The 23792-nt window shown below is 49.6% G+C and overlaps 1 protein-coding gene across 4 annotated transcripts in view; it reads right to left on the bottom strand.

The window, feature by feature from the left end:
- zfyve19 (zinc finger, FYVE domain containing 19) overlaps positions 1-23792 on the bottom strand; it is a 78757-nt gene that overhangs the window by 42029 nt on the left and 12936 nt on the right. For all 4 annotated transcript variants that reach the window (XM_086003721.1, XM_086003720.1, XM_086003719.1 and 1 more), the window contains exons 3-5: positions 10844-10897; positions 7601-7764; positions 790-935 (exon numbers count right to left, since the gene is read on the bottom strand). In XM_086003721.1, the coding sequence (XP_085859847.1) occupies positions 790-935; positions 7601-7764; positions 10844-10897 (364 nt within the window). The remainder of the gene's footprint in view (positions 1-789; positions 936-7600; positions 7765-10843; positions 10898-23792) is intronic.

Here is a 23792-nt window from a genome sequence, read left to right as displayed (position 1 = left end):
AGGGCTCAGTACAAACGAGAAGCCCCAATACAGACAGGTACCTGACCTTGGGCTCAACTCTCATCCCACCCAGTATTTACAAAGGACAAACTTTTCACCTACAACTTTTATCTAAATTAGTAAGGCAGTTGTTGGATTTCCCCTTGATAATGTTCCTCAGGATTGGAGACATACATGTAAGCAAATAGAATGCAGCAGCTTTGGGTAACTAAGTCACATGGGACTCTGTGGTTCTTTGATGGGCTAAGGGCCGTGTTTGGGGAAATTCACCCTGCTGTATTAATTTTTACAACACTGAAGCAAAAACATTAACACATTCACAGCTCCTCATATGACCCAGTGCCTAAGAACACTGACCACGCAGCACAGGTAACACTAGAAGGTTGTCGGGTTAATTACCAGTCTGTGCTGAGCTAAGCTGATCTCAGCCAGGGTAGCAGACAGGATCAGGCTCGGCCCCAGTCAATAACTTGCCAACCACTAGATTTAAACCTGCCCATTTAGTGAGGCACTGGAGGGCTGCTAGGAGCCATATAGGGCTGTGTCCATTTTGCATGGCACTTCCTGCTGCTCCGGTGTGCAGGACATGAGATCCAGGTTACAGGCAGCAGTGGAGGTCCGTGGGAAGGACACAATGTTAAGGGAAGTGTACTTCGCTCATTTTTTAACTGTTTTTCATTTGTTTGCTGGCAAAATTTAGGCTCTGTTGAGCCTTCATACCAGATTCAAAACAACGCCGGTTAATAATCTGTACTTTCAGGATGGTAGAAGGATATACTGGGTCCTTACAGGTTTGGGGGCCTGTGAAGGTGGGGTCCGGCCCTTCAACAGGGCTAACCTGTCCTCCATCTCCACGGTGGAGGATACAGGTCGCAGAGGGTCCTTCTTCAGTGCTGCTAGTCGCAACTCAATCTCTTGCTGAGAAGCTATTGATTCTGCAACACACAAACAACAAAATATTACTGAACAACATGGAGGAAATGGCCAACCAGGGACTGACCTAACCTATCCCCTATCCAAAGGCTGCAATTTCTTTTGACATTCCAGCTGAGGGCCAGTCCTGATATATAAACCTTGGACCAACTGGAAGTTTTCAATGTCATGAGGATATCCAGTTTTGTTTCTCCAGGTTGGTTTTCCTGAATCTTGCACTCATCAGCATCAGGAAAAGAGAACACTTTTCCAGGCAGCGGCACCATCAAACTGTTCCAGCTCAAGGATGGCACTGGGGCTATTTCCATTTGAACAGAGGCGGTGTCAGGGTGATTTGCCTACATTGCAAGTGACTACACTTCAAAACTACTTCATGAAAGGTGCTATATGAATGCAAGTTTGTTTGTTCTCTCTGATTTGATAGAGGTGTTTAAAATTATGAAGAAATGGGTCAGGGTAGGTAGATAGACACCAACTGTTTCCAGTGGTTGAGGAGTTTAGAATGAGGGGCCAGAGATATAAGATTAATTCTAAGAGATTTAGGACAGAGAACAGTAAGAATATATATATATTTTTACATTGTTTTTAATACGGAACAAAGACACAACAACCAAAGGACGGAATTATGGTTCAACAACACAAGATGATCAGAATGGTTTAAACAGTGTGCTCACAAATTGTATCTTTTGATCACAATGACACTCTGAGTAAAGTCATAGTTCAGGAAGAGCAAAGATAAGAGGCAAAGCCTGTTGAGATAACATTGGAAAAGGATTATAACTTTAAACGATGGAACAGGATATTAATGAAGATAATGGTGTGCGTGTTCAGAAATCCGTTTGATAGCCTAAGGGTCATAAGATGTCCAACAAAGATAATCTCAATGATCTACGGATCACAAGTTAAAAACTTGATGACACACGTGAATTGTAAAAGTCACAAATGTGACCATATATGGACAATGAAATTACTATAAGGAATGAATCACAGCTTTTGCTATTTTGTCACTTCAGGAGAACACACCATCACACACTATTCTGACTTGGAAATATATCGCTGCATCGTCGCTGGGTCAAAATCCTGGAACTCCCTCCCACAGTGCCACCACACGGACTGCAGCGGTTCAAGGTGGCGGCTCTCCCCCACCTTCGAGGGCAATTAGGGATGGGCAATAAATGCTGGCCTTGCCAGCGACGCCCACATTGCGTGAATGAATAAAAATATATTTTTGAATGGGAGATAGCACCTGAACCCAGCCAAGTGTCCCCCAAGCATGTAAATCAGTAGTCAATGACTTAATTGCTGTTTGTCCTAGAATAGGTCTGATGGACTCTTGTTAAACTGTCTATTAATGTTGTGTCTAACTGAGTTTGCATGGACTTTAATTATAAGTAATATCAAACTGACGTCTCAGAAGTTACTTAAACCCCAGACTTAACACATTGCATGTAAGGGGTTGTGTTTTATTATATGATTAATATATTTATTAAATCAAATTAATCAGAAGTTGTGTTTTATTATATGATTGATTTGATTTAATAAAAAGTATTAACCAGACGTTTTCAGTGTTTCCTAGTCCTCGAACCTGTATTAAAGATAAAGGAGGTATGTCAATATCCTATAAATACTCCACTTAAGGGCAACAGAGATATATGACAATATAGTATATGAACCCAACAAGCAGGAGAAACCTTTTTACGTGAAGGGATGTGAGGCTGTGGAATGCGCTACCGGAGTTAGTGAATGAAGCAGTGACCAGGTCAACATTTAAGAAGTTATTTTTAAATTCATTCTCAGCATGTGGGCATTCCTGGTAAGGCCAGCATCTACTGCCCATCCCTAGTTGCCCTTGAGAAGGTGGTGGTGAGCCGCTGCAGTCTGTGTAGTGAAGGTACTCCCAGAATGCTGTTAGGTAGGGAGTTTGAGGATTTTGACCGAGCAACGATGAAGGAATGGCAATATATCTCCATGTTGGGATGGTGTATGACTTGGACGGGAACTTGGACGTGATGGTGTTCCCATGCACCTGCTGACCTTGTCCTTTTAGGTGGTGGAGGTCACAGGTTTGGAAGATGCTGTTGAAGAAGCCCTTGCAAGTTGCTGAAGTACATCCTGTAGATAGTACACAGTGGATGGTGGTTGAGCTTGAGTGTTGTTGCAGTTTCACCCATCCAGGCAAGTGGAGAGTGCCTTTTAGGTGGGGGGGTGGGGGTGGGGGGGAAGCTTTGGGGAGTCACAGCATTTATGTGGCTGGTTCAGTTGAACTTCTGGTCAATGGTGACCCCCTAGGATGTTAATGGTGGGGAATTCGGTGATGGTAATGCCATTGAATGTAAAGGGGAGATGGATAAACTCTCTCTTGTTGCAATCATCAGCAAACATCCCCACTTCTGACCTTATGATGGAGGGAAAATCATTGATGACGCAGCTGAAGATACTTGGGCCTAGGACGCTGCCCTGAAGAACTCCTGCAGCGATGTCCTGGGGATGAGATGATTGGCTTCCAATCGCCACAACCATCTTTCTTTGTGTTAGGTATAACTCCAGCCAATGGAGAGTTTCCTCCCGATCCCCACTGACTGCAGTATTACTAGGTGTCCTTGGCGCCACACTCGGTCGAATGCTGCCTTGATCTCTCTCATCTCACGTCTGGAATTCAGCTCTTTTGTCTATGTTTGGACCAAGGCTGTCATGAAGCCTGGATCCGAGTGGTACTGGTGTAACTAAAATGAGCAGGTGATTGGCGAGTAAATGCTGCTTGATAGCACTATTGATGACTCCTTCCATCACTTTGTTGATGATTGAGAGTAGGCTGATAGGATGGTAATTGGCAGGTTTAGATTGGGTCTGCTTTTTGTGGGCAGGACATACCTGGGCAATTTTCCACACTAGATGCCAGTGTTGTAGCTGTACTGGAACAGCTTGGCTAGTTTTGGAGCACATGTTTTCAGCACTACAGCCGGGATGTTGTCAGGGCCCATAGCCCATAGCCTTTTGATGTATCCAGTGCACTCAGCTGTTTCTTGATATCACGCCGAGTGAATCAAATTGGCTGAAGACTGGCATCTGTAATATTGGGGACCTCAGCAGAAGGCGGAGACGGATCATCCACTTGGCACTTCTGGCTGAAGATGGTTGCAGCCGTTTCAGTCTTATGTTTTGCACTAACGTGCTGGGCTCTGCCATTATTGAGGATCGGGATGTTGATGGAGCCTCCTCCTCCCGTTAGTTGCTTAATGTTGCTGGACGTGGCAGGACTGCAGAGCTTTGACCTGATCTGTTGGTTAGATAGGTGGTTGAAAGAAAGGGGGATAAAGAGATGGGGAATAAAGAGATATGGGAACATGGTAATTTCTATGTAGTTCTATGCCTGGATTTCTGGTTTGGGGTGTGTATTTATTTATTTCAGCCATTTTTTAAACACCACAATCTGTGTTTCATTGCTGCTTTCCACCACCCAGCAGTACACACCAGCTGTATAATAATTCGATTACCTTACCCATGAGGAAGTTACAAGCTCAAGTCAATAGTTATGTTTAGTGATTGTCACAATTATATGGTTAATCATTGCATCCAGTGTTCAGCTGAACAGCAGATACAATAACAGACAGTGAGGCAAAACAGGAGCCCAAAGTGTGCGAAAGCTGCATCAGTAGGTGTTCATAGGAGGGCATTTTTGGTGCTTTACTCATGTTGCACCAATCCCAAAATGTTTTGATTGGGGTTTTGTTGATTTAAAACGAAAGCAGGGGTTCAACAGACAGCAAAGCCTGCTCTACTCTACTCCACACCCAGCCTTAGCCCCAAAATTAGAACTGAGCTTTTTACTGCACCAGTATAACACCTGCTCTGCTCTACTCTACTCCACGCCCAGCCTTAACCCCAAAATTAGAGCTGAGCTTTTTACTGCACCAGTGTGACACCGCCATTTCCCACACCAACCATCTGCGAGATTAATACTCAATTAGGGACAATTATCTCCTGTGAGCAGACACCCATGAGAATCTAATCAGAGCCCACCCCAAAACATTGTCTGCCAGCTCTTATGAACTGGGGCAAGATCCGATTAACCTTGGGTGTATTTAGAGTTCAGCTCCCCAAGGTGAAAGGACAGGTTATACAGTATCTTGTTTCTCTCTACAGCTTCTAATACAATATTGTTCAGTTTTGCTTTGAAATGACAAATCTACTAGAATCAAAAATACCCTTACTGCCACACAGAAAATTCTGTTTGGAAAGCACTTTTTCCAAACAGAACTTTGTGTGACAGAAAGGGAATGTTGGGTGGTTTTCTTTTGTTGATTATACTGCACTGTAAGGACTGCAGCAGAAAACTTACCCAAACAGGCAGAGAAACTGTTCACCAAGGATAACATTAGATAATTAATTAAATGCAATCACTATAGAATCATAGAATCTTACAGCACAGAAGGCCAGTCGGCCCATCATATCTTTGAAAGAGCTGTTCAGTTAGTTCCACTCCACTGTTCTTTCCCCAAAACCTTGCAAAATGTTTCCCTTTAAGTATTTATACAATTCCCCTTTGAAAGAAAAAGACTTGCATTTATATAGCGTCTTTCACGACCACCGGACATCCCAAAGCGCTTTACAGTCAGTCAATGAAGTACTTCTGAAGTGTAGTCACTGTTGTAATGCAAGAAACGCGGCAGCCAATTTGCGCACAGCAAGCTCCCACAAATAGCAATGTGATAATGACCAGATAATCAGTTTTTGTTATGTTGATTGAGGGATAAATATTGGCCAGGACACCGGGGATAACTCCCCTGCTCTTCTTCGAAATAGTGTCATGGGATATTTTACGTCCACCCGAGAGAGAGCAGACGGGGCCTCAGTTTAACATCTCATCCGAAAGATGGCACCTCCGACAGTGCAGCACTCCCTCAGTACTGCACTGGAGTGTCAGCCTGGATTTTTGTGCTCAAGTCTCTGGACTTGAACCCACAACCTTCTGACTCAGAGGCGAGAGTGCTACCCACTGAGCCACAGCTGACACTATTATTGAAAGTTATTATTGAATCTGCTTCCACCACCCATTCCATTCAGGCAGTGCATTCCAGATCATAATAACTCGCTGCGTGAAAAATAAATGTTTCCTCATCTTGCCTCTGGTTCTTTTGCCAATGACCTTAAATCTGTGTCCACTGGTTACCGACCCTTCTGCCACTGGAAACAGTTTCCCCTTATTTACTTTATCAAAACTCTTCATGTCTCTGTCACAAGCTCCTACCGTATCCTCCGAAGCACCATGAGCAAAGCTATGAGAGATCCACCAGTTTCAAAAATGATTTGACATTCCAGATTTCTTCACGTCTTCCGAACAGCCTACTGAGGAAAGTTCTTTGTGAACTGTGTTTTTTAAAACTGTGTTAGCCCAATTATATTCCAAGTAAAACCTTATGGTTTATAAGGTATTTGTATTTTAGACTCAGGTAGTTTCTATTCCCCCCAGGCTATCGATTCCTTATCCCCTTGTGGTGGGGTTTCACCTTGATAGTTTCTCATCATCTGTAGCGTGCACTACCATTACTGACGTGCAATGTAAAGGGCACACATTTCTTCCCTCCAACAGCACCCGAGAGTTACCATAGGAGGCGGTGCAAATGCAAGCCTCCAATTGGCCCAATAGAGACCGGGGAGACACTGCAAGCAGAAATCAGGGAGGGCAGCACTCGTGGGTCACAGGTCTCTGCTGCAGCATCTGTCTCTAACTGCCCTAACCAAAATCACCAAAACGACATTACACACTCTGAAACAAAGAATAAAAAGGCTTGCGTTATAGAACACCTTAATCTGCTCCCTCAATATACAATGAATTACTTTGAAGTACAATCACTGTTGTTATGTATGCAAAAATGGTAGCCGTTATGTACCCAAAAAAATCCCACAAATAGCAAAGATAAAGGACCCAGTGTTACGTGTCAAATAATTCTGGTTAACTCATCTGTCTTTGAAGTGACATTTGCATACCAGTCAGCAATGTGTATCCTCGCCAACAGGGAGAAATTAAGTTTGCAGAATTACGTAAACGGCTGAGAAACTCTCCCTTGCCATACAAATTTAAAGTAACTAGTCACACCTCACAAATAAATATTAAAAATACAGACTTCAAGAATTGAGATGTGTCTGAACCAATGTTCCCCGTAATTTTATTTTTGAGTGCGCGGCCCCTTTAAGGGGTTGAGCGGCCCATTCACAGGTTCGCGCATGCACGAACTTTAACACTGGTAAAGCCCATCCCGGGCTGCGTGGGACCGGCAGAAAGCTGCACGGCTTATAGGGAACGTTGGTCTGAACCTCTATCCACACAACCAGTTAATCTGGTATTGATGGAGGGAGGAATGTTGACAAGACACCAGCAGAAGTCCTTATCTTCTTCGAGTAGTGCACAAGATATTTAGCATCCACTTGAATCAACAGAACAGGAAGACAGGTTTAGCATCTGGAAATGCAGCACACCTTCAGTACTGCACTCGACCATCAGCCTAGATTGTGTGCTCAAGTCCTATGGTGGAGGGAGGAACTTGCAACCTTTTGAACCAGAGATGAGGGTGCACCAAGCTCCATCAGAGGCTCTACAAAATATTGCGTGTTTATCAAGACTTTCAGATTTTCCCTTGACCTCCATTACAAACATTGTGGTACTCACTTGGTTTGGTTTCTCCCTTCAGCTTCTCCAGGCGTTCAGCAATGGCTCGGTCCTCTTTGGACAGACCCCAGTACTTTGAGCCTGTGCCAGCGCCTGGTGCCTGACAGCCTGCTTTGTGGACTGCAGTTTGTCCCTGCTGTTTGGCCTCCAGAGCAGCCATTCGCCTATATCAGAGACCCAGAGAAAAGCATTATAGAGGCTTTATCATAAGAGAAATCACTTATTAAGCATGTTCATTTGTTCAAGAACACATTCCATTTGTGAAAAGCTCAGGTTACCAAGAGTTAGAATCACAGAACCAATACTTGATGCCGGACTTTTTCAGCGTCAATGCTGTTACATTGGTCCTGTGACACTTGGATCACAACTAAACAGTGCTTCTTTGCAAAGCAGGAGAATTTCTAATATCTCCTTAACTACAATAATACTCAGTAAAGGTGCGAGGACTGTTCTATGTGCTAGCCTGCAGTTTAGTGACCAAGAAATGTGGTGAAAAGGATATTATGGTACTAATATAGACAGATGCATCAAGCTTTCTGCTCTTTAAAGATAAATTAGCAATGTTCAGCACCCGATATTGGGTAAATGCATCACATGCAGTACAAACTGGGAAGGTTCTAGGAAGTGTGATTTTGAATCATGAAGATACTACAATTGGTCTCAGTATTCCCGAGCTCAGTGGGATGGGGAAGCCTCCACGGTTTCTACTCCTGATTGCTATCCAGTGACCCTGCTGGGAAGTCTACTTGTGGGAATGTATGATGAGGACAAGATTGTGCTCAGTTGTGATGCCACCCATGGTCAAACTGCCTGCCACACTCACTATCTATGCTCATGTACGAAGAACGGTCAGAACTGCCAGCGCCAGTTGAACCATACGCCTGCAGGGGTCACCACTTTCAGGATAAAAGGCAGAAAGAATTTGCTTCCTTTGGGTCTCCTAAACCAAGCACCGTACCTTACGGCATCTCTGGAAAAGTGGTTTGTTATAGTATCAACGGATACGTTGGCTTGTGGCAAGATGAAAACACCCTGCTGTCAGAGGATCATGTGTTTAACCACTGAGCCCATATTGTAGGAGCTCTTCTGTTTGAGGATAGAATGGATGTGATGAGCAGAGATATGGGGAGATTTTATAGAGGAGTTCAAAATGATGTGGGGTTTTCATAGAGTAGATAGGGAGAAACTGTTTCTGCTGGCAGGAGGGTCAGTAACCAGAGATTTAAAATAATTAGCAAAAAGCCAGGGGGGTCGATGAGGATGAATTTTTTAATGCAGCGAGTTGTTATGACCTAGAATACACTACCTAAAAGGGTGGTGGGAGCAGATTCAATAGTAACTTTCAACAGGGGCTTGGATATATTCTTAAAAAGGAAAAATTTACAGTGCATTGGGAAAGAGCAGGGGAGCGGGACTAATTGCTAGCTCTTTCAGGGAGCTGGCAGAAGCACAATGGGTCGAATAGCCTCCTTCTGTGCTGTATGATTCCATGATGCTAATGTGGCTCTCTTTGGAGGAAGGTGGAGAAAAAAAGAACAAAAATGGTTGAATTTGCACTAACCAGCTGCCAACCCTCTCCCGAGATTTTCATCCGTAATCTCGCATGTTTCTGAGTTTCCACAACATTCTGGAGAGGCAGCGAGGGGAGACCAGGTGCTCTCCCACAGGGAGCGAAGGAGAAATTATTGGTGTTAAATTGAGCTATTCACAAGCACCCTCCCGTCGTCAGTTTCAGACCTGCACCATTCCAATCCCACAGTCGCCCTGTTGCTCACGTTATTAATGTAAACTGGATCCAGCTCAAGGCTGAATTGACAGAAACCTAGAGTTTAGGAGCGAGAGGTGATCTCATTGAAACGTATAAAATTCTTAAGGGGCTTGACAGGGTAGATGCTGGGAGGATGTTTCCCTGGCTGGGGAGTCTAGAACCCGGGGTCACAGTCTCAGAATATGGGTCGGCCATTTAGGACTGAGAGGAGGAGCAATTTCTTCACTCAAAGGGTTGTGACTCTTTGGAATTCTCTGCCCCAGAGAGCTGTGGATGCTCAGTCGTTGAGTATATTCAAGACAGAGATCGATAGATTTTTGGATACTAAGAAAACCAAGGGATATGGGGACAGTGGGGGGGGGGAGGGGCGCGGGGAAGGTGGAGTTGAAGTAGAGGATCTTATGTTCTTAAGTTGTTCACTTCGCATTCTCGACTGTAGAGGATAGAGTGAAACCCAATTGAGGAAAGGGAGAAAGTAATTTGAGAGAGCAATAATCTCAGATACATAATAAAAACAGAAAATGCTGGAAATACTCAGCAGGTCAGGCAGCATCTGTGGAGAGAGAAACAGAGTTAATGTTTCAGGTCGATGAGCTTTCGTCAGAACGGACAGATGCTGCCTGACCTGCTGAGTATTTCCAGCATTTTCTGCTTTTATTTCAGATTTCCAGCATCCGCAGTATTTTGCTTTTGTAACCTCAGATACATGCTTTTTTTCCCCCACGTAACCTGTCTAGGTGGTGAAAGAAGTGTGAGTAGAATCTTCCCAGATAGAGGAACAGTATTCAAGTCTTGGGCAGACTTGGGCTTTAAGAGGGGTTGAGCAGAAAAATATGCGCCACGAAAGAGAAAACAGAGCTTCTTGGACGCTGCTTTAGAAATGGCGATGTGGGAGTTCCTTCTGAGGTCAAAGGAGACAGTGAGGCCAAGAATGTTAAAAGCTGACAAAGGTCTATGGGTGAAGCCAAAGATAAATGATGATAGTTATTGGTTAAACTTTTGAGCGAAATTAATAAACTGTAGAACTAAAAGAAATTAGGTTTCCAATAAAAGAAAATCTATCTTACAGAAATAAAACATACACATGGAAAAAAGCAAGTAGACAGAGGGACGACTATAAAACACTCTAAATTTCAGCATTCACATGTTGCTGGGTTTCATACCTCATCCATCTCCACTGAACAACCTTTAACAGGGATATGGATCAAAGGTAGGTAAATGGGGCTGAAGTACAGATCAGCCATAATCTAATTTAATTGCAAACAGAGGCTAAATGATCTACCGCTGTCCCTATGTTCCATTGTCAGCAAATCATCCACGGATACCCTTCAGAACTTCCTACCTTTGTTGCTATAGTGGTCGGCTGGTCGCTCAGCTCACAGTTCTATATTGCAGTGGAGGAAGTAGACCCTACGACAACACGTTAGAAAATACAATCCACCAATCTAGAAGTGATATTTTAATTAACTACTCACCTTTTGTAGTTCTCTGGTGGAGACCACCTTGCAGCACTGTCCTGTTTCCCAGTACTGTGAAAGAAAAACTTGCATTTAAATAGCGCCTTTCATGGCTTCAGGACGTTTCAAAGCACTTTACAGCCAATAAAGTACTTTATTTTGAAGTGGAGTCACTGTTGTAATGTAGAAAACGCAGCAGCCAATTTGCACATAGCAAGCTCCCACAAACAGCAATGAGATAATGACCAGATAATTTATTTTCAGTGATGTTGGTTGAGGGATAAATATTGGCCAGGACACCGGGGAGAATTCCCCTGCTCTTCTTCGAAAGTGTGCCTTGGGATCATTTACATCCACTTGAGAGAGCCGACAAGGTTTCGGTTTAACATCTCATCCAAAAGACATCACCTCTGACAGTGCAGCACTCCCTCAGCACTGCACTGGAGTGTCAGCCTAGATTTTTGTGCTCAAGTCTTTGGAGTGGGACTTCAACCCACGACCTTCTGAATCAGAGGCAAGAGTGCTACCCACTGAGCCACGGCTGAATAATAAACATATGAAAGAATGAACAATAAAAAATTCTCCTCTTTCCCTTACCCTGTTTCATGCCCTCCCATTTCACATTCTATTACTCAGCCGGAAGGATGAGCAGAAGCCTTTCTCCCAGAGTGATGCTAATCTTCTCTGTCTGTGAAGAAGTGTCTCCCCTTCACCGTACAAAGCCACGATCAGAACTTACAAAGCAGTCAGGGGCACTCGGTCTAAACACTCCATGTTTAGTGGGTCAGTGCAGCACACACTGATGCACTGACCCAAAACACAGCTAGGATGCCTGCAACAGGTAGAGTCACAACCAAAGGATAAACACTGTTTAATTCATACATCACACATGGCCACGCTGGTGACTCTGCAATGATAAAGTTCAGCATGTTCCTTGAATTTGTGGCTGTAGTGGTGGTTACACCAAATGGCGGCTTTAGTAGTAGACAAGCTAAAGGCACATTGTTCCTTTTCTTGCTCTGCACAGTCTGTGCCATCAAGAAAGAGATGAGATTATTAACATGACTTATTCGTTCACCGCTATCCATTAACAGCCAGCCATTAGATGGCTTTCCTCAGCAGGAGGCATGAACACAGATACAGGATATAGTCAGTTTTATTATAAATACGCAGTCAGTATGTAGCTTCTACATGAGCAAGTCAAACAACTGCCACCTGTAACTAATCAATCATCTTGCTGAAGGTAAGTCTCCCTGTTTTCTTCCCCTTGTCCCACTTTCTCCAACAGAGGCTCCAGCACTGTGTAGCTAAGACACAGGTGACCTGCTCGCAGTCCTTCCGAAGCTACTCCAAAGCCAGCCATTAGAAAATAGATGAGGAATGGGCCCCCACTGTAGTTTCTATATTCATGATTTGCATTACCATTTTAGCCCACATTTTATTTGTTATGCTTTTAGGTTTCAGTGTAGTTTTAATCCATTTATCCACTCTACCCTTTGATGCACCCTTTTTGCCTTTTAGGAATAATATCTATATTGTACACCATCATAGAACAGCACAGAAGGAGGCTATTCGGCCCATCGAGTCTGTGCCAGCTCTTTCAAAGAGCAATCCAGTTAGTCCCACTTTCCTCATATCCCTGCACTTTTTCTCCTTCGAGTATTTATCCAATTCCCCTTTGAAGGCTACTATTGAATCTACCTCCACCACTTGATCAGGCACTGCATTCCAAATCCTAGCCGCTCGTTGCGTGAAGAAGTTTTTCCTCCTGTCACCTCTGGTTCTTTTGCCAATCACCTTAAATCTGTGCCCTCTGGTTATCGACCCTTCAGCCATTGGAAACAGTTTCTCTTTATTTACTCTAACTAAACCCTTCATGATTTTAAACACCTCGATCAAATCTCCTCTTAGCCTTCTCTGCTCTAAGGAGAACAACCCCAGCTTCTCCAGTCTATCCACATAACTGTAATCCCTCATCCCTAGAACCATTCTAGTAAATCTCTTCTGTACTCTCTCCAAAGTCTTCATGTCCTTCCTAAAGTGTGGTGCCCAGAATTGGTGTTTTATATAGGTTTAGTATAACTTCCAGGCTTTTGTACTCTATGCCTCTATTTATAAAGCCCAGGATCCCATATGCTTTATTAACCTGTCCTGCCACCTTCAAAGGGTTGTGCACAAACACCCCAGGTCTCTCTCTGCTTGCACCCACTTTAAAATTGCACCATTTAGTCTGTATTGTCTCTCCTCATTCTTCCTACCAAAATCTATCACCTCACACTTTTTTGCATTGAATCTAGTGTTTATTTCTAGAGATATAGAATTGAAAAGTAGTGATTATGTTAATCCCGTATCGAACCTTGGTTAGACCACACTTACAGTACTGCGTACAGTTCTGGTCGCTATATTATAAAAAGGATATAGAGGCACTGGAGAGGGTACAGAGAAGATTTACAAGGATGATACCAGAAATGCGAGGGTATACATATCAGGAAAGGATGAACAGGCTGGGCCTCTTTTCTCTTGAAAAAAGGCTGGGGTTGACCTAATAGAGGTCTTTAAAATTATGAAAAATTGTGATAGAGTGGATAGAGAGAGAATGTTTCCACTTGTGGGGAAGAGCATAACTAGAGGCCATCAATATAAGATAGGCACTAAGAAATCCAATAGGGAATTCAGAAGAAACCTCTTTACCCAAAGAGTCGAAGGTTGTTTTTGTGACTGGAAGCCTGTGTCCAGTGGTGTACCACAGGGATCGGTGCTGGGTCCCTTGCTGTTTGTAGTGTACATTAATGATTTAGATATGAATGTAGGAGGTATAATCAGTAAGTTCGCAGATGACACGAAAATTGGTGGAGTGGTAAATAGCGTGGAGGGAAGCCTCAGACTACAGGACGATATAGACGGGTTGGTCAGATGGGCAGAACAGTGGCAAATGGAATTTAACCCTGAAAAGTGTGAGGTGATGCATTTTGGGAGGACTAACAAGGCAAGGGAATACACAATGAATGGTAGGACCCTAGGAAGGACAGAGGATCAGAGGGACCCTGGTGTGCATGTACATAGATCCCTGAAGGCAGCAGGACAGGTAGATAAGGTGGTCAAGAAGGCATATGGGATACTTGCCTTCATTAGCCGAGGCATAGAATATAAGAGCAGGGAGGTTATGATGGAGCTGTACAAAATGCTAGTTAGGCCACAGCTGGAATACTGTGTGCAGTTCTGGTCGCCACACTATAGGAAGGATGTGATTGCATTGGAGAGGGTGCAGAGGAGATTCACCAGGATGTTACCTGGGCTGGAGCATTTCAGCTATGAAGAGAGACTGAACAGGCTGGGGTTGTTTTCCTAAGAGCAGAGAAGGCTGAGGGGGGACCTGATTGAGGTGTACAAAATTATGAGGGGCATAGATAGGGTAGATAGAAAGGAACTTTTCCCCTTAGTAAGGGGTCAATAACCAGGGGGCATAGTTTCAAGGTAAGGGGCAGGAGCTTTAGAGGGGATTTGAGGAAATACTTTTTCACCCAGAGGGTGGTTGGAATCTGGAACTCACTGCCTGAAAGGGTGGTAGAGGCAGGAACCCTCACAACATTCAAGAAGCATTTAGGTGAGCACTTGAAACCCCATAGCATACAAGGCTACGGACCAAGTGCTGGAAAATGGGATTAGAATAGACAGAGCTTGATGGCCGACGCAGACACGATGGGTGTCTTTCTGTGCTGTATAACTCTATGACTCTAGTGGTGAGAATATGGAACTCGCTACCACAGTGAGTGGTTGAAGTGAATGGTATAGATGCATTTAAGGGGATGCTAGACAAGCTTATGAGGGAAAAGAGAATACAGGAAACTTTCTGGTATCCTGCACGGACGGGACCAATGTGTTGCCGGATCATCAACAATTCCGGATAACCGAATGCTATAGTAAAAGATACGGAGCTCAGAGCTCCGAATAAAGCAACAAACCCTGTTGCTTAGCTTCAAAACAATTGGCACAAGTTGCAAGCGTCTCTGTAGCGTAGCAACAGCTTCAGCTACACCCTTGCACAGCAACAAATGGAGTAAAAAAAGTTAAAAAAAAGTTACCTGAACCGACTCCTGAATTTTGCTGGTGGATAGAGCGTTCCGGTTATTTAGGGGCCGGTTAATCGAAAGTTTCCTGTAGAGGGTTATGCTGATAGATTTAGATGAGGAAAGACAGGAGGAGGCTTGTGTGGAGCATAAACTGGTTGGGCCGAATGGCCTGTTTCTGTGCCATATATCCTATGTAATCCTATGAATTTCATTTGCCAGGTGTCCATCCATTCCACCAGCCAGTCTGTGTCCTCTTAAAGTCTATTACTATATCTTCCTCACTGTTTACTACGCCTCCCAAGTTTCATATCATCTGCAAATTTCAAAACTGTGCCCTGTACCCACAAGTCCAAGTCATTAATGTATATCAAAAACAAAAGTGGTCTGAATACTGAACCTTGCGGAACCGCAATGTATACATCCCTCCAGTCCGAAAACAGCCATTCACCACAACTCTCTGTTTTCTATCCCTTAGCCAATTCTGTATCCATGCTGCTACTGCCCCCTTTATCCCATGGGCTTCAATTTTGCTAACAAGCCTAATATGTGGTACTTTATCAAATTTTGAAAGTCCATATAAACAACATCAACTGCACTGCTCTCATCCACCCTCTGTTACCTCATCAAAAATCTCAATCACGTTAGTCAAACACAATTTCCTCTTAACAAATCTGTGCTGGCTCTCCTTTATTAGACCACTAGCTGAAGTGCCTGGCGGTGCCGAGGCTTTTTCGAGGGCATGTTGTTGGAAGAGAGAGAGAGCGCGCGACTGGGGGGGGGGGGGGGGGGGGGGAAAGGGGGGGGAAGGGAAGGGGGGGAAGGGAAGGGGGGGGAGGTGATATACCTATCAATTCGTCCAATAAAAAGCGACGAGTTAGGAACGTAACTAAAGGTTTTTATTGACTAAATAACAGAGCCCACCCTCGTGGGTGATCGGGTCCAACAAGGAGGAATACCAGCCAGTCGACTACCTTTATACCTGGGCAGGTAGGTGGAGCCATGGGCGGAGTCGGAGGTGGTCAGCCCAGGTATAGCAGCGCGACAAGAGGCGACCTCGTATAGTGATACAACAGTGAGAACAGTGATAACAATACAACAGTGATAACTATAGTGTAACGATAGTGAACGATAAAAGTGGTTTACCACATTCACCCCTTGTTTAGATTTGAGTCCGGCGGGGTGAAGTGTACTACCAGTTCTGGTATGTCAGTCTGTCCGGAGGCCTCGTAAGCCTCTCCGATCGTCGCAGCGGCGGTGCTGCATTATCCGGTGTTAATGCTGGTGTCTGCGTGGTCGGCGAACGCTCGTGGGGTTCCGGCATGCCGTCTACCTGGGCTGGAATTGGGGGGGTGGTGGGGGGGGGGGGGGTAAAGGTGGTGTCTCCGGAGTGCCCGAGGGTGCGAGGTCTCGTAAGGAGACAGTGTCCTCCCGCCCGTCTGGGTAAGCCACGTAGGCGTACTGGGGGTTGGCGTGCAGGAGGTTCACCCTCTCGACCAGGGGGTCCGTTTTATGGGCCCTCACGTGCTTTCGCAGCAAGACGGGCCCCGGAGAGGTCAGCCAGGTTGGTAGAGTGGTTCCCGTAGTCGACTTCCTGGGGAAAACAAACATTCGTTCATGGGGGGTGGCGTTAACGGCAGTGCAAAGTAGTGACCGGATGGAGTGCAGCGCTGTCGGGAGGACTTCCTGCCAGCGGGAGGTTGGGAGGCCCTTAGACTTTAAGGCTAAGAGGACGGCCTTCCATACCGTCGCGTTCTCTCTTTCCACCTGGCCGTTCCCTCGGGGGTTGTAGCTGGTGGTCCTACTTGCTGCAATACCTCTCGCTAGTAGGAACTGACGGAGTTCCTCGCTCATGAAGGAGGAGCCCCGGTCACTATGTATATAGTTCGGGAACCCGAACAAGGCGAAGAGGTCGTTCAGGCACTTGATGACCGTGGTACTGGTCATGTCTGGGCAGGGGAAGGCAAAAGGGAAACGGGAGTACTCATCAACGATGTTGAGGAAGTACACATTGCGGTCAGATGACGGTAGAGGCCCCTTAAAGTCGATGCTCAGGCGCTCGAAGGGGCGGGTGGCCTTGACCAGGCTTGCTCTGTCCAGCCTATAGAAGTGCGGTTTGCACTCGGCGCAGGTCTGGCAGTTCCTGGTCATGGTCCTGACCTCCTCGATGGAGTAGGTCAGGTTGCGGGCCTTAATGAAATGGTAAAGTCTGGTGACCCCGGGGTGGCAGAGGTCGTTGTGGAGGGTCTGAAGTCTATCAATATGCGCGCTGGCGCATGTAATTCGTGAAAGAGCATCAGGGGGTTCGTTCAGCTTACCTGGCCGGTACAAGATATCATAATCGTAGGTGGATAGCTCGATTCTCCACCTCAAGATCTTGTCATTCTTGATTTTGCCCCTCAGCTTGTTATTAAAAATGAAAGCAACCGAACGTTGGTCGGTGAGGAGGGTAAATCGTTTGCCTGCCAGGTAATGCCTCCAGCGCCGTACCGCCTCCACAATTGCCTGGGCTTCCTTCTCGACCGACGAGTGTCGGATCTCGGGGCCCTGTAGGGTCCTTGAGAAGAAGGCCACCGGCCTCCCCTCCTGGTTAAGGGTAGCGGCTAGGGCGAAGTCGGATGCATCGCTCTCCACTTGGAAGGGGATGGACTCATCCACTGCGTGCATTGTGGCCTTGGCTATGTCTCCCTTGATGAGGGAGAAGGCCGCGCACGCTTCCTCCGTGAGGGGGAAGGATGTGGACTTCATGAGGGGTCTGGCTTTGTCCGCATAATTGGGCACCCATTGGGCATAGTAGGCGAAGAGCCCCAGGGTTCTCTTAAGTGCCTTAGGGCAGTGGGGGAGGGGTAGCTCCATGAGGGGGCGCATTCTTTCGGGGTCGGGGCCGATGAGTCCATTCTCTACTACACAGCCAAGGATGGCAAGGCGCGAGGTGTTAAACACACATTTCTCCTTATTGTAGGTGAGGTTCAGCCGTTGGGCCGTACGGAGGAATTTCTCCAGATTCACGTCATGGTCCTGCCGGTCACGGCCGCAGATGGTGACGTTATCTAGATAGGGGAATGTGGCCTGCAGTCCGTTCTGGTCAACCATCCGGTCCATCTCCCTTTGGAAGACCGAGACCCCGTTGGTGACACCGAAGGGGACCCTAAGGAAGTGGTATAGGCGCCCATTCGCCTCGAAGGCGGTGTACTGGCGGTCCTCGGGGTGGATAGGGAGTTGGTGGTAGGCCGACTTAAGGTCGATGGTCGAGAATACGCGGTATTGTGCAATCTGATTGACCATGTCAGATATGCGGGGAAGGGGGTATGCGTCCAGCTGGGTGTATCTGTTTATGGTCTGGCTGTAGTCGATGACCAGGCGATTTTTATCGCCGGTCTTAACGACCACGACCTGGGCACGCCAGGGGCTGTTGCTCCCCTCGATAATGCCCTCTTTCAGGAGGCGCCGCACCTCAGAGCTAATGAAGGCTCTGTCCCCAGCGCTGTACCGCCTGCTCTTGGTAGCGACGGGTTTGCAGTCGGGGGTGAGGTTAGCGAACAGGGAAGGTGGCGGCACCTTGTGGGTGGATAGGCTGCAGGTGTTACGCGGTGGGCGGTTTAACATTCGCTGGTTGTCGACTGTGAGTGGGGGGAGGGGTCCACCGTATGCTAGGGTTACACTTTGGAGGTGGGATTGGAAGTCCAGCCCTAGTAGGACGGCAGCGCAGAGCTGGGGGAGGACGAGGAGTTTAAAATTTTTATACTCCGTACCCTTAACCGACAAGGTCACAACACAGTAGCCGCTAATGTCCGTGGCGTGGGACCTCGATGCCATCGAGATTCAGTTGCGCGTTGGCAGGACAGGGAGGGAGTAGTGGCTCACTGTGTCTAGGTGGATGAAGCTCCCCGTGCTTCCGCTGTCGAACAGGCAGGTCGTGGCGTGGCCGTTTACTTTGATGTCCATCATCGACTTGGACAGGTGGTGTGGGCGGGCTTGATCCAGAGTGACGGAGGCTAGTGTGTAGGTAAGCGAGTCGTTGTCGTCTGCGGGTGAGGCGGTCGTCGGGTCCGGAGGCCCGGTGGCAGTCGGGCGTGGTGGGTAAAATGGCGTCTCCCACGAGGTAGGACAAAATGGCGGAGAAGATGGCTGCTCCCATAACTCACATGAGGCACTATTGGGGTCGGTTGCCTTGATCAAAGATGGCCGCCCCCATGACTCACGTGTGGGGATGCTGGCCTCAGTTGCCTTGGAAGAAGATGGCCGCCCCCACAGTTCGCATGAGGCACTGCTGGCCTCTGAAGATCCGCTCCTGCAGGCCTTAGAGAAGTGGCCTTTCTTCCTGCAGGTTGAGCAGGTAGAGTTCCTGGCTGGGCAGCGCGACCTCGGGTGCTTCTCCTGGCCGCAAAAGAAGCAGCCGGCGGCCCGATCGCGGGTGCCCGATGTTGGAGCCGGTACCGGGGGTGGCGGTCCCGGTCGGGTCCGGGACGCCGAGGTAGGTCCCGGGGGCGGCGCTGCGAAGGGTATTGCGGTAGGGGTCGGGCCCGAGTCCCAGGGTCGCGAGCAGCACCTGGAAAACGCCTCCTGGTCCTGATGGGCCACCTCTAGGGAGAGAGCGAGGGCTTCAGCTTTGTCCAGGTCGAGGTCTTTAGCTTCAAGCAGTCTTTGCCGTGAGTAGTCGGACCGTAGGCCTTTCACAAAGGCATCGCGGATATTATCTTCCGTATTTTCAACAGCCGTCACCGCTTTAAAGTCACAGTTCCTGCCGAGTGCTCTTAGCGCCCGTAAAAATTCAGCTACAGACTCTCCTGGCTGTTGCGGGCGGGATCTTAGGAGGTGCCTGGCGTACATGTAATTTACCGGGCTCCAGTACTGCTGTTTCAGTAGGTTGATAGCGGCCTCGTATGTAGTCGTGTCCTGGATGAGTGCGTATACTCTCGGGCTCGCTTGGGCGTTCAGAACTCTTAGTTTGGATCTCTGAGGGACGCCGGATTCTTCCAGGTAGGATTCGAAGCAGCCCAGCCAGTGTTTGAAGTCGAGGGCTGAGTTTGCTGCCTGTGGGTTTAGATCCAGGTACGGTGGTTTGAGGGCTTGCAGCCAAGCCGGCTGTGTGTGGCTGGTGTAGCCCGGTGTCTGAAAGCTGCTGTGGCTGTGCTTCTGGGAGGGCTTCTGGCTGGCCAGTAGTAGACATCTTTAAAATTTAGTCAATAAAATTGGTATACCTATCAATTCGTCCAATAAAAAGCGACGAGTTAGGAACGTAACTAAAGGTTTTTATTGGCTAAATAACAGAGCCCACCCTCGTGGGTGATCGGGTCCAACAAGGAGGAATACCAGCCAGTCGACTACCTTTATACCTGGGCAGGTAGGTGGAGCCATGGGCGGAGTCGGAGGTGGTCAGCCCAGGTATAACAGCAGCGACAAGAGGCGACCTCGTATAGTGATACAACAGTGAGAACAGTGATAACAATACAACAGTGATAACTATGGTGTAACGATAGTGAACCATAAAAGTGGTTTACCACAGGAGGAAGGGGGGGGGGTGGGGGGCGGGAGGGAGGCGCGGGCCCCCCCCCCCCCCCGAGGGTTGCGGCCCCCCCCCGTGGGTCGCACCGCGCCCCCCCCCCCCCCCGAGGTGAAGACCGCCGATTGCGGCTGTGCGAGACGGCAGGCGGGCCCGGTTGCCAGGGTAACGCTTGACGCTCAGCAATCCCCGCCCCCCGGCCGAGCGAGAGAGAGACGCCGCGTCTCAGCTCCTGCTGCGCGCGCACCTTTAGTAAGGTAGCCCGGTTGCCAGGGTAACTCTTGACGTTCAGCAAGCCCCGCCCCCCGGCCGAGCCAGAGAGAGACGCCGCGTCTCAGCTCCTGCTGCGCGCGCGCACCTTTAGTAAGGTAGCGGCGCTGGACTGAGGCCCGCCCCCTCCAGCCTTCGAGTGGGGCCGGGAGGTGCCTAGCTCGGGCGTGGGTGCGGAGGAGAAGCCGAGGCTTCGAGGCCTACCTGGAAAAACGGGGAAAGGTAGGAAAATTAATGAGATTAGATAAGGTAATTCGTTTCTAAATCATTTTTTTTTAAAAACAATATGTGTTTTAAAAGCAACGTTTTTTTTTAAAGACGCAGAAAGCGGGAAAAAGAAAGGAAAAGTTTGGAATCAAGATGGCGGCGACTCACCTCGGTTCAGAACAATAAGGCCCGCCCACACACGCACCGATTGGCCCGCCGCACGCGGCAGCAAGCCCGCCGTACGATTGGTCGACCTCGATGTCACTCTGTCGCTAATGAGCAGATAATGAGATGCTAATGAGCGGAACGTTTTTGGGGATACCGCGGGCGCGATTTTAGCCCGGCCGAAACGTAAATACGCTTAAAACCGTCTCGGAAGCGTAAGCTTTCTTTGGAGGTAACGCGCACGTAGGTACGCCCTGTAACTTTCGAGCGCATAGCCCAACAGACGCACACGCGATGACAGACAGAATTGACAGACAGAATGACAGACAGAATGACAGACAGAAGTACCGATTTATATATATATGCTAGCTGAAGTGCCCGGCGGTTTGCCGAGGCTTTTTCGAGGGCATGTTGTTGTTGGAAGAGAGAGAGAGAGCGCGACTGGGGGGGGGGGGGGGGGAGGGAGTGGGGGGGGGAAGGGGAGGGGGGGGAAGGGGAGGGGGGGAAGGGAGTGGGGGGGAAGGGAGGTGGGGGGGAAGGGGAGGGGGGGGGGAAGGGGGGGGGGGAAGGGAGGGGGGGAAGGGGGAGGGGGGGGAAGGGAGGGGGGGAAGGGAGGGGGGGAAGGGAGGGGGGGGGAAAGGGAGGGGGGGGGAAGGGAGGGGGGGGGAAGGGAGGGGGGGGGAAGGGAGGGGGGGGGAAGGGAGGGGGGGGGAAGGGAGGGGGGGAAGGGAGGGGGGGAAGGGAGGGGGGGGAAGGGAGAGGGGGGGAAGGGAGGGGGGGAAGGGAGGGGGGGGGAAGGGAGGGGGGGAAGGGAGGGGGGGGAAGGGAGGGGGGGGAAGGGAGGGGGGGAAGGGAGGGGGGGAAGGGAGGGGGGGAAGGGAGGGGGGGAAGGGAGGGGGGGGAAGGGAGGGGGGGGAAGGGAGGGGGGGGGAAGGGAGGGGGGGGGAAGGGAGGGGGGGGGGAAGGGAGGGGGGGGGGAAGGGAGGGGGGGGAAGGGAGGGGGGGAAGGGAGGGGGGAAGGGAGGGGGGGAAGGGGAGGGGGGGAAGGGAGGGGGGGGAAGGGAGGGGGGGAAGGGAGGGGGGGAAGGGAGGGGGGGAAGGGAGGGGGGGGAAGGGAGGGGGGGAAGGGAGGGGGGAAGGGGAGGGGGGAAGGGAGGGGGGGAAGGGAGGGGGGACAGGGAGGGGGGGAAGGGAGGGGGGGAAGGGAGGGGGGGGAAGGGAGGGGGGGAAGGGAGGGGGGGGAAGGGAGGGGGGGGAAGGGAGGGGGGGAAGGGAGGGGGGGAAGGGAGGGGGGGGAAGGGAGGGGGGGGAAGGGAGGGGGGGGAAGGGAGGGGGGGGAAGGGAGGGGGGGGAGGGAGGGGGGGGGAGGGAGGGGGGGGAAAGAGAGGGGGGGGAAGGGAGGGGGGGGAAGGGAGGGGGGGGAAGGGAGGGGGGGAAGGGAGGGGGGGAAGGGAGGGGGGGGAAGGGAGGGGGGGGAAGGGAGGGGGGGGAAGGGAGGAGGGGGAAAGGCGGAGGGGGAAAAAAAGGGGGGGAAAGGGAGGGCGGGCCCCCCCCCCCCGAGGGTCGCGGCCCCCCCCCCCCCCCCCGAGGTGAAGACCGCCGATTGCGGCTGTGCAAGACGGCCGGGGGGGCGGTTGCCAGGGTGACGCTTGACGCTTAGCAAGCCCCGCCCACCGGCCGAGCCAGAGAGAGAGACGCCGCGTCTCAGCTCCTGCTGCGCCGCGCACCCTAGCGGCGCTGGGCTGAGGCTCGGCCCTCCAGCCTTCGAGTGGGGCCGGGAGGTGCCTAGCTCGGGCGTGGGTGCGGAGGAGACGCCGAGGCTTCCAGGGCCTACCTGGAAAAACGGGGAAAGGTAGGAAAATTAATGAGATTAGATAAGTTAATTACTTTCTAAATCATTTTTTTTTTAAAAACAATATGTGTTTTAAAAGCAACGTTTTTTTTTTTAAAGACGCAGAAAGCGGGAAAAAGGAAAAGTTTGGAATCAAGATGGCGGCGACTCACCTCGGTTTCAGAACAATAAGGCCCACACAATAAGGCCCGGCCGCACGCGGCAGCAAGCCGCCGTACGATTGGTCGACCTCGATGTCACTCTGTCGCTAATGAGCGGATAATGAGATGCTAATGAGCGGAACGTTGAAGGTTTTTGGGATACCGCGGGCGCGATTTTAGCCCGGCCGAAACGTAAATACGCTTAAAACCGTCTCGGAAGCGTAAGCTTTCTTTGGAGGTAACGCGCACGTAGGTACGCCCTGTAACTTTCGAGCGCATAGCCCAACAGACGCACACGCGATGACAGACAGAATGACAGACAGAAGTACCGATTTATATATATATACTAGCTGAAGTGCCCGGCGGGTGCCGAGGCTTTTTCCGAGGGCATGTTGTTGTTGGAAGAGAGAGAGAGAGCGCGACTCGGGGGGGGGAGGGAAGTGGGGGGGGGGGGGGAAGGGGAGGGGGGGGGGGGAAGGGGAGGGGGGGGAAGGGGAGCGGGGGGGAAAGGGAGCGGGGGGGGAAGGGAGCGGGGGGGGAAGGGAGTGGGGGGGGAAGGGAGTGGGGGGGGGGAAGGGAAGTGGGGGGGGGAAGGGAGTGGGGGGGAAGGGAGTGGGGGGGAAGGGAGTGGGGGGGGGGAAGGGAGGTGGGGGGGGGGAAGGGAGTGGGGGGGGGGGAAGGGAGTGGGGGGGGGGAAGGGAGTGGGGGGGGGAAGGGGAGTGGGGGGGGGAAGGGAGTGGGGGGGGGGAAGGGAGTGGGGGGG

Source organism: Somniosus microcephalus, chromosome 12, assembly GCF_052327205.1.
Source record: "Somniosus microcephalus isolate GS21.2 chromosome 12, FLI_Smic_1.0, whole genome shotgun sequence".
Taxonomy (NCBI): Eukaryota; Metazoa; Chordata; class Chondrichthyes; order Squaliformes; family Somniosidae; genus Somniosus; species Somniosus microcephalus.
Note: the sequence above shows the minus strand (reverse complement) of the source record. Positions and strands in the feature narration are given on the sequence as shown.